General features: G+C 45.0%; 2 protein-coding genes across 2 annotated transcripts; one reads left to right on the top strand and one right to left on the bottom strand.

Annotated features, from left to right (window-relative positions):
• Nucleotides 1-3,820: 3,820 nt before the first annotated feature.
• Nucleotides 3,821-6,622, bottom strand: LOC123145367 (H/ACA ribonucleoprotein complex subunit 2-like protein). Its single transcript, XM_044564764.1, has 4 exons — nt 6,382-6,622; nt 6,222-6,291; nt 5,606-5,711; nt 3,821-4,094 (listed from the first exon to the last, which is right to left on the bottom strand). Exons 1-4 carry the CDS (start codon nt 6,494-6,496, stop codon nt 3,933-3,935), a joined length of 453 nt encoding a protein of 150 aa, XP_044420699.1. The 5' UTR covers nt 6,497-6,622; the 3' UTR covers nt 3,821-3,932.
• A 9-nt stretch (nt 6,623-6,631) lies between these two features.
• LOC123145365 (uncharacterized) lies at nt 6,632-10,523 on the top strand. The gene is made up of 9 exons (XM_044564763.1): nt 6,632-6,902; nt 6,999-7,145; nt 7,532-7,855; nt 8,060-8,146; nt 8,255-8,341; nt 8,447-8,590; nt 8,995-9,092; nt 9,347-9,557; nt 10,177-10,523. Exons 1-9 carry the CDS (start codon nt 6,887-6,889, stop codon nt 10,266-10,268), a joined length of 1,206 nt encoding a protein of 401 aa, XP_044420698.1. The 5' UTR covers nt 6,632-6,886; the 3' UTR covers nt 10,269-10,523.
• The last annotated feature ends 570 nt before the right edge of the window (nt 10,524-11,093 follow it).

Below are 11,093 nucleotides of genomic sequence, written 5' to 3'. Positions count from 1 at the left end.
AGTGTCCTTCATCCCGTAAAGCCCCACTCAAGTATCTGAGCTTGGACATTGTGATCCACCTCACTCTCCACTTGCTGAGGTGGTTGTAGAGCTGGGTCGAGGTGACCTCCTATCCATAAAAGTGTTGGGGATCGTTGCAGAAATTAAAAAAATTCTCTCGTATCACCAAGATCAATCTATGGAGAGACTAGCAATGAGAGAGATGGGAGTGCATCTTCATACCCTTGAAGATCGCGATGCGGAAGCGTTACAAGAACGCGGATGAAGGAGTCGTACTCGCAACGATTCAGATCGCGGTTGATTCCGATCTAAGCGCCGAACAACGGCGCCTCCGCGTTCAACACACGTACAGCCCGGGGACATCTCCTCCTTCTTGATCCAGCAAGGGGAGAGGAGAAGTTGAGGGAGAGCTCCGGCAGCATGACGGCGTGGTGGTGGAGCTTGCAGTTCTCCGGCAGGGCTTCGCCAAGCACTACGGAGGAGGAGGAGGTGTTGGGGAGGGCGAGGGCTGCGCCAGGGGAAGGGTTGCGGCTCCCATGAGCCTCCCCAATATATATAGGGGTGGAGGGGGCTGGTTTCTTTCCCTCCAAGTCCATTGGGGCGTTGGCAAAGGTGGGGGAAAAAAATCCCATCATTTCCCTTCCCCACCGATTGTTATCCCCCTTTTTTAAGGATCTTGATCTTATCCCTTCGGGATATGATCTTATTCCTTCTAAGGGGGGATCTTGGTGCGCCTTGACCAGGGGTGTGGGGCCTTGCCCCCACTACCCACGTTCATGTGGGTCCCCCCATGCAGGTGGGCCCCACTTCGGAACCTTCTAAAACCTTCCCGGTACAATACCGAAAAATCCCGAACATTTTCCGGTGGCCAAAATAGGACTTCCCATATATAAATCTTTACCCCCGGACCATTCCGGAACTCCTCGTGACGTCTGGGATCTCATCCGGGACTCCGAACAACATTCGGTAACTGCACACTAATTCCCATAACAACTCTAGCGTCACCGAACCTTAAGTGTGTAGACCCTACGGGTTCGGGAATCATGCAGACATGACCGAGACAGCTCTCTGGCCAATAACCAACAGAGGGATCTGGATACCCATGTTGGCTCCCACATGTTCCACGATGATCTCATCGGATGAACCACGATGTCGGGGATTCAATCAATCCTGTATACAATTCCCTTTGTCAATTGGTACGTTAGTTGCCCGAGATTCGATCGTCGGTATCCTAATACCTCGTTCAATCTCGTTACCGGCAAGTCACTTTTACTCATTCCGTAACACATCATCACGCGATCAACTCTTTCGTCACATTGAGCTCATTATGATGATGTCCTACCGAGTGGGCCCAGAGATACCTCTCCGCCACACGGAGTGACAAATCCCAGTCTCGATTCGTGCCAACCCAACAGACACTTTCGGAGATACCCATAGTGTGCCTTCATAGCCACCCAGTTACGTTGTGACGTTTGGCACACCCAAAGCATTCCTACGGTATCCGGGAGTTACACAATCTCATGGTCTAAGGAAATGATACTTGACATTAGAAAAGCTTTAGCAGACGAACTACACGATCTTGTGCTATGCTTAGGATTGGGTCTTGTCCATCACATCATTCTCCTAATGATGTGATCCCGTTATCAACGACATCCAATGTCCATGGTCAGGAAATCGTAACCATCTATTGATCAACGAGCTAGTCAACTAGAGGCTTACTAGGGACATATTGTGGTCTACGTATTCACACATGTATTATGCTCTCCGGTTAATACAATTATAGCATGAACAATAGACAATTATCATGAACAAGGAAATATAATAATAACCATTTTATTATTGCCTCTAGGGCATATTTCCAACAAAAAGTCGAACACCTGCTTTGCAACAACGTTCAAGTGCTCCTCCTTGAAACCTTTGCCAGTCCACGCCACACTAGTTATGATCCCACACATCTTGTTAAGCACGAACATCAACAGTAACGGTTGCCACTTCATGGTGTTCCCCCTGCCGTCCTTCTTATCCTTTGCGACTGGCTTTTGAGTAGCAGGATGAGCTGCAGCACTGGGCTGAGCCAGCACAAATGCTGAAGCCACAAATGGAGGAACCATAGCCGACACCTCCAAAACATCTGAATCAGGAGGCATCTGGTCGATGGGAGGCTGGGAGTCCTTGACATAGGACACCGGGAGCTGGCTCTAGGACACGACAAGGGCCTGACTAAACTCTTGCGTGCTCTTGTCATACAAGGGGGAGCATCATCAAGACCACATCACACAATGCATGCACAATAGGAATTACCACTAAACATGGAGAGTATGAACGAACACCACATATGGACAAATCGAATGAGCACCACCACATGCATAGACGGATGATCTAGTTCAACACAACAGCTCAAATCATAGCAAGAAGTTCAACAAACTAGCACAAATACTTGCATACTACACATCAAGCATACTACCAATCCATTATTCATCCGTCACCACTAGCAATCAGTCCTTGCCGACATGAAAAAAACTCCTACATGCTTCAAATCGATCACCACTAGCTACTAGAGCATCACACTTACATAGATCAGCAGATTTACCCCTACTACATGCTCACAAATCTAGCTAGAACTAGTAGAGACCAGGGGGTGAATGAACTCAGAGACGCCATCGGAGCAGCCGTGAAGGAGGCGCTGAACACGTCGGAGAAGAGAAGGAGCTAAATCGTGCTCGGCGTCAACCGGTGGCCGGAGCACTAGCGCCGCTTACCTCGTCGTCGATGTGGCTCCGCGCCGGTTGGAAAACTCGAGGGGGGGGGGGATGGTGACGAGAGTTTTTCCACTGCGGTGAGGCTGGCTATATAGCGCAGCCATGAGGCGCTGAACACGTCGAAGGAGAGGAGTCGAATCGCCGCCGCCGTCAACCGGTGGCCGGAGCAGTAGCGCTGCTTACCTCGTCGCCGATGTGGCTCTGCGCAGGAGGGAAAGCTCAAGAGAGGGGGAATGGTGACGGGAGTTTTGTCGTTGCAATGAGGCTGGCTAGCGCTGCTTACCTCGTCGCCGATGTGGCTCTGCGCAGGAGGGAAAGCTCAAGAGAGGGGGAATGGTGACAGGAGTTTTGTCGTTGCAATGAGGCTGGCTATATAGGGCGACCGAATCAGCGAGCGGTGACCAATTCGCCTCGCCGCTCTTCCGGAGACACGCGAGCTCCCGGCATCTCCGTGGGCGCAGGAGGTGAGTGATGCATGGCTGAGGAGTGAGGTTCGTGCGGGCCAAGATTCTGATGTAGGCCAGGCAACCAAACATCACGTTTTCCTTCCACGCGGGCCTGTTCCAGCCTAATGGGATCAACCAAACGCTTCCTAAACAAACCATAAAAATTTAGCTGAGGGTCCAACTATGAAATAGGCATCCATTTCTTTTCTTTTTTCCCTATTGGAAACATTTGTTTCATGTCCCTTCCACTATATCTCTCCTCTATCAGTCATCCAAAATTTCTGTGTTTGTACAAAAGCACAACTGAAGAATTTCTGTGTACCATGGCACCTCGCACTGCATTTTCCCCATTCGTAGATATTAAAACCCTAAGATATTGCTCGCTCTCAGTGGTCCCAGGCAACCAAGTCTGGATTTTGAAAGGACCAATAGACAGTCTCAACTTCAATATTTTTACGATTAGCTACTCCACATAAGTGAACATGGCTCGAGTGCTCAGGTAGTCACATCTATGCAACATCAACGATAATGATTTCCTCACCCATATTAGTTAACAATGCACTATTTTGTTTATCTAATGGCCAACCGAACAGCGCAGTACCAGACTCGAGATGCTTAAAGCTCCATGATAAACACGTCGATCACTAGCAAGGATAGGGTGACAAAATCATGCTACATAATAGACAGAAAGATGTTCATGGTTCTCCACGCGGCTATGGAAATGTTCTCAGAACATAGAAGATGTAACCTCAGCGACTTCAGTTACAACCTGCTTGTATTCTGATTCCAGTTTCTCCTTCACCTCTTCAGTGATCTCCCCCTTGGCTGGCTTGGTCATCACCAACACGCAGCAGGTGGGCCTCTTGGTTGTCCCCGCAGTCGCAAGCTCCTGTTAAAGGGAAGTAACCACAATACATTAGCTTAATCTCAAGGCAACAGTGACATCCATCAGTGCAAGTATAATCACAACATAAGACGACCATTTCCTCTGCTTCACCATCATATTTGGCAAATAACTGGTAGCTGATACTATGCATTTTATACTTTCCAAATGTGTCAAGTTTCTTAACATCATCAGGCTTGGAACGGTTTCACGCTTGCATGTAACATGGGCCATGTACAGGCGCAAGACAGACTTCTCAAGGAAACCATAGACATGAGTAGTGCTGTGGCAAATGGGTAACAAAAATGGACCAACATACAAACCCAATGAAGAACCCTATGCTAAGACCTGCCAGCAACCATCTTGGTCTGCCCAACTTAGAGCAGGCCATAGGGAAGATTAATGAGATAAGACCCATGTAAGGTACTAAGGGAGTTGTTGCAAAATGATTTTAAAGGGTGTGCCTTTTTCTCAATTAGACAACATACTGGGAAGAAAAATATCAGCAATTGACAAGACAACTATGTGACGCTCCTTAGTTGCTATGCGCCCACAGAAACATTTTTTTAACTTGTTCACTCCGTTATTTATTGAAGTGCACGGATAGAGCCTGGCTCCAATTCTGGTGAAATAAAAAGCAGCAAGCTTAACTTCCTAATTGGAATGATTCCCTGCTCTAATTAGACGTTAAAAATAGATTAGTGTCGGATGCGGGGAAAGGTTATGTGATGATGCTCCTAGTTGCTATGCTCCCACAGAAACATTTTTTTACCTTGTTTACTCACGTTATTTATTAAAATGCAAGGAAAATACACCAAGGTGGTTATAAAGACACACTGGTTGCTGACATATATTTTGCTGGACAAGAGAGTACATATGTTGGCTTGTAAATGATTTATGTTGGCCTCTGATGTGGGCTTGGTACAGCAATACAGTTACAAATACATACATCAGGAAAACATGCATGCTATCTCAAATGATAGAGCATGCGGAGGCAAATGGGTGACTCAACTTATCAAACATTTTTTTAACCAAATATAGAACCTCTGCGTCAGACTGATAGATAAGCTGGTAAGGCGACCATCTTAGGTCTATTTCGACTCAACAGAATGCAAGGTGCAAACATATGATTTAGAACATAAACTGTCTGGTTCTAATTCAGCTATAGTAAAGTGGACAAATAAAATGTCAAGAGATGTTTCTTTTCTCATTAGCCCCAGCACAGATAATTGAATAGAACACTTGAAAAGCAAATTATAAGACAACTACATCGTGCTCCTTAGAATGTGATGTGCCCAGAGAGGGGAACATTGTACAAGGTACTAACAGTAGAGAAAACAAACAGCTTTCAACTCAATAGCGTGGGCATTCTTTCGATGTTCACACAATTAGTTGCTGGTGAAGATTTTAGGTTGTTAAGGTTATAAGGAGACACAGTCATTGCAAATGTGTGATAAGATACAACTCATGGATTACAACAAACTAAACATAAATATTGGAGTGAAAATGCAGCACACCTCTTTTGAGGTCACATATATGTATGGGACATTAGCTTCCTCACAAAGTATGGGAAGATGTGTAATCACATCGATAGGAGAGATGTTTCCGGCAATTACACACAACCTGCATGAAACAGAACAACAGATGTCAATGACATTATGCAAGTCAAGCCACTGAATGCTTAACATAAATAAGGACACACGCAGTCCCTGACTTCATATAGTGGCAAGTGGACAATCCCATCATCAACAAGAGCGGCACACTAAATCATTCAGTATGTATGTAATCATAATAATGGATGTTTTATATGACTACACTACTAGGACACAACTTGCAAGCAAGTCAAATAAATGCCCGACATGGTTCACGGAAGAGTTATCTGCCCTTGGTTGATTGCTATTAACAAGTATCACCCGCACCACACTTAGCAACAAGTTTCTTACAGAGGAATTAAGCCCAGAGCTCTGTAGGACAATACCATACTATAGTGTACTCCCTCTAAAGAAATATAAGAGGGTTTATAGATCACTAAAGTAGTGACCTGAACGCTCTTATATTTCTTACAGAGGGAGCACTAATTACTCCTACCAAGCAGGAACTACACAGTAAACGAGAAGAGCTAGAAATACCAACCCTTTGCTCCCACGGCGGATGCTCTTGACCACCTCCTTGACCCCGCGCTTCAGGCACTTGGCCTCCGAGGCTGCAAAACACAAAGGCAACAACCACGTCACGACTGAACCCAGGAAAACTTGATTTTGGCCAGAAGGGGAACGGGGAAAATCCCACGAACCTCGGCGAACGAGCTTGAGGGTTTTCTTGGAGAGCTTCTTGCCGGCGAGCGGCTTGGCGATGGGCGCCAGCGCCACCGGGGTCTTCTTCTTCTCCGTCTCCGTGTCGCTCCCCATCGCCGCTGCTGCTGTCGCCGCCGCCGCCGCCGCCTTGGTGAGTTCGCGGGTTTAGGTGGGTGGTGGAGCTAGGGTTTTAGGAGAGGACTCGGCACGCCAAGCCGCTCGCTATTAAAAGGGGCTTTGGGCCGGTGCCTCCACTGGTCCCTGGAGTGCGGGCCTGGATAGAATCAGGCCCACCTGTCAGAAATGCTCGTGGGCAGTTGAGCCCGGTAGAAAGAAACCCATTGAGACGCCCAAACCCTACCGCGCCTCGCAGCTCCCGCCTCCCGGACGCCGACACCCAGCAGCCGCCGCCGGCGCCTCCGCCCGACGCCGACGAGGACTTATAGCCACCGATTCTCTTCGTGTTCTTCCTCGTGGACGCTCCGTTGCTGATTTGTTCTCGGCATGGGCAAATCCAAAGGTGCGGAAATTTCCCCCTTCTGCAGGCACACTGTTGCTTCTCGATTGAATTTGTTCGAATTTGGGAGGCGAAAGTCAATAATTTGCTGCTTTGTAGACAAGAAGGCTTCGCGGGATTCCAAGGTTGATAAGAAGCTGGCGCTTGGGCTTGGAGTGAAGAGGAAGCAGCTCAAGAAGAAGAAGGACAGAGTTTTAGATGCCGCCGTGGAGAGCGAGGGCGCTGCCGGACATGCTATCGCGGAAGGTATTGACAATCCCTGCCATTTTGTTTTGGATAATTAACAATGGTTAAGCTCATCCTAAGTGAAGTTTGTATGCTTAAAAATGCCGATTCATCGCCCCAGCAAAGGGTAAGAGAATGATTCAGTGGTACATCGTCAATCACGGTTGTAGAAACGTAGAATGGTATGACAGAAAAAATATTCTGAAAACCTTCAAACTCATCGGTGTCTCATGCGCACGGAAAAATAGCATGAGGACCGTCTCATTTCCTGAGCGCTTGTTAAGTTTTTGGTTCCAGCTCTTTGAGTCATTTATTAGGCCCTACTTATCGCTGACAACTACTGTAAAAGCGTGAAATGGAACTATATCTTGTAGTATAATGGTTTATCTCTTATCTTTGCTTCTTAGATATAGGAAGCAAGAAGATTGTATTGGTGAAGCAAAAGAAGAAAATTAAGCATGCCAAAGTAACAAGCTGTTGTACCAAGGCTCATAATTTGGTGACTCTCAATGAGGATGAGGGAACACCTAAACTCAAGAAGAAGAAGAGCAAGAAGCAGCTAAAGGAAAGCAAAAGTCCTGTTGAGGTACAGAGTCCATTGGACAGTAATGATGCTGGAACACTTAAGCTGAAGAAGAAGAAAAGGAAGGTGAAGGAAGGGAAGAGCTCTGTTGAGCCCAATGATGCAGATGATATCCTTCATGAAAATCTCGATGAAGAAACTCTAAACGGTAAGATTGCTTCTGAGTTGCCACTTTGTCTGCTGTGCTACCTTTCAATCATGATGAGTAATGTTGATATTTTTCACATTTATTCTTGACAAATAGTTTTTCATCTGTGCAAGCAACTATGGCCTTTTCCATTTTTTTATCGTCCAATAGTAATTCCTGAAATTTTCTTTTCACTAATAATAGATGTGCATATATTTTATGCAGCTGATGTCAACCAACTTCTAGCAGAGAGTGAAGTTATGGATATTGGGGAACCAGAAAAGGCAAAGAAACGAAAGAAAAAAAAGACAGGTAGGCTGTTGTACTTGTATCCTAAACAAAGTTTTTCTCAATTACCAGCTATCTGTTGCATAAATATTTTTGTTTCACTAATAGTAGATGTACATATAATTTATGCAGCTGATGTCAACCAAGTTGCAGCAGAGAGTGGAGTTATGGACATTGGGGAACCAGAAAAGGCAAAGAAACGAAAGAAAAATAAGACAAGTAGGCTGCTGTACTTTTATCCTAAACAAAGTTTCTCTCAATTATCAGCTATCTATTGCATAGATATTTGTGTTTCCTGACTTGCATTCTTTTCATTGGACGCAGAGAAAGTAAAGCAATCTGGGGAAGTCAACGGGATAGATCTGCAGGTATCAGTTAGAGAGGACAATTTGGAGGTGCATGAAGTTGATACCGCAAATGTTGATGAGATTGCATCAGTCGATGAAGACTGTTCCAGAGGAATGAAAAGTAATGTCTACACTTCTGGTTTTATATTGCTGAAAAGATATATTTTCACTAGCATATATATAGATCCACTGTCTAGTGTCCACAATGAAAAAGACGGAATATACTGTATCCAAATACACTCCCAAGGAATATCATTTCTTAGACTTGTTTAAATCAAAAGATTCACATGAGCTGATTTCATCATGAAACTGACAGATATACAAGTCTAGCTTGTCTGCTTGTTACAATCAGACTAAATGTTAATCTTATGCAGTGCAGACTGTAAGGGCCCTTATTAGTTGATATTGTGCTCAATTGAGTTCCACAGTGCTTATGTATCATTTTTTTTATACTGGAACCTGCAAATTGATCCGCCAAATTCCAATGGCAAATACTGATATGTGGTGTGACTGGTGTCTTGTCAGAATGGATCTTGGAGTACAGACAGAAGCGACCAGGCTTGAAAGTCTTGCAGCAAAATATAGATGTGTTTATAACTGCACATGAGGAACAACAAGAGCGGGTGCGTTTTTCCATCCATTAAACATTCAAGAATCTAAAGTGAACTGTCCTGATTTATAGCTAGCTTGTTCCGTAAATATTAATTGAATATCTTAAGTTATTGTGGAAGTTAAGACAAGTTATTTATGTACTGCCACCATACGAAGTCGTCTCCTTTCTGTCATTTATGAGGGGAAGAATTTCCCTTATGTCTATTTTGGCATAGCAATTGCATCGTTGTTGGTTTGTCATGTGGTACCTATTTGATTAATTCAGGAGAAGAAGGAAAGAGAGGCAGCAGCTGCAGAAGATGGGTGGACAGTGGTGATGCATCATAAGGGTCGGAAGAAGACTACAGATGCTGAAACTGGAACAGCGGTTGGCTCTGTATCTCTGGCTGCAATGCAAGAGAAAATGGCTCAGAAGAAACCCAAGGAAGTTGGTCGGAACTTCTACAGACATCAGAAACGAGAAGCTCAAATGAGTGGTATGTTGAAAAACATTTTTATGGATTCCCTATTTAACCATTGGTGCAGTTTAACTTTAATTACTCCTAATGCTCCGTACATGTATGATGCATTAGAATCTAGACTACGTTCAGTGTTGTAGTTTGCCATGCCAGTCTTTTCACTTTCTATTTGATGTAGTCTGTTCTGGTTTTGAGAAAATACAGTGCCCAAGTCATTATCCCTTGATCTTGTAATCAGTGTCGTGTGAATCTCACATACACCAGAGGTTATTTTGTGTAGTAAACAGACTGTTTTGGTTTTTCCAGCCCTTACAAACAGATGCTCCTTTTTTGCCATATCAAGTTGATATCCTTCCATCATACTCCCTCCGTTCCTAAATATAAGTCTTTAGAGAGATTCCATTATGGACCACATACGGAGCAAAATGAGTGAATCTATACTCTAAAATGCATCTATATACATCTGTATGTGGTATATAGTGAAATCTCTACAAAGACTTATATTTAGGAACGGAGGGAGTATTTTCCAACATGAAATCTGCTACAAGTTGCATGCAATGCAGTGCGTTTTTATGCAACTTGAGTGTGGCTGCAGATAACTGCTGGGAGAGCTACTGACCTGTAATTTGTTGTGCAGAGCTGGCGATGCTGCAGAGCAAGTTCGAGCAGGACAAGAAGAGGATACAGCAGCTGCGGGCTCAAAGGAAATTCAAGCCTTACGGATTTTGAAGGGGGCTCCTCCATGGAGAGGCAGTGTTCGTTCCACATCACCCGAGACCAGCCGTCGCCGGAAAGCTGGCTTGGTTGCTATGTTGAACGTGCACTGCATTCCTTTTTTTGACAGAATATGTTGCATCGTTGGACAAATGTACCATGCTTCTTGACTGGGAACGGTGCCAGTCGTGTACAATGGCTTGAACATTTGCAGCAAGTGTATTATTGGTTATCTGGCCTATTTTATTGGAGCAATTCTTGTGCTGTTGAGGAGCTGAAGGTGGTCGTCAGGCGGTCCCTTAGGTTCCCCCTTCCTGGGGATTACTAGTAGAATGCCCGTGCGTTGCTACCGGCAAATGATGGTAAATAAATTAAGGGGAAACTATACCTAAAAAAAAATCTCGTGCCCGCCATTTTTATTTTTGACCATCAGATCAATATCCAACGTTTAGGAGCATGCCACCAAATGTTCATCTTCCTCCTCTCCCATGACGGCTCCTCCTCCTCCACCCTCTGCGGCCGCCTGCTATCGCTGCCCTGCCCTCGCATCAACCTCTCCCATCGTCGTCTTGCCCCCCCCCCCCCCCCCCCCCCCAATTAAGTTTCGGACTTGCTCTCGCCGGCTCTAGGGTTGTGAGATTTCATAAAACCGATAAATCAAATAACGATACTTTCAGATACGTACTTCACGTTGCAAATTTATCATCATAAGTGACTAATCAATGAACAATTATTTGATATCACAATGATGTAATTTGTCCTTCACCTGAAGGTCCACATGAAGCACAGTCTCTTCTATCATTTTCTTTACCAAATCAATTACAACCTATGTTCCTAAAA

Source organism: Triticum aestivum, chromosome 6D, assembly GCF_018294505.1.
Source record: "Triticum aestivum cultivar Chinese Spring chromosome 6D, IWGSC CS RefSeq v2.1, whole genome shotgun sequence".
NCBI classification, from domain to species: Eukaryota; Viridiplantae; Streptophyta; class Magnoliopsida; order Poales; family Poaceae; genus Triticum; species Triticum aestivum.
Note: the sequence above shows the minus strand (reverse complement) of the source record. Positions and strands in the feature narration are given on the sequence as shown.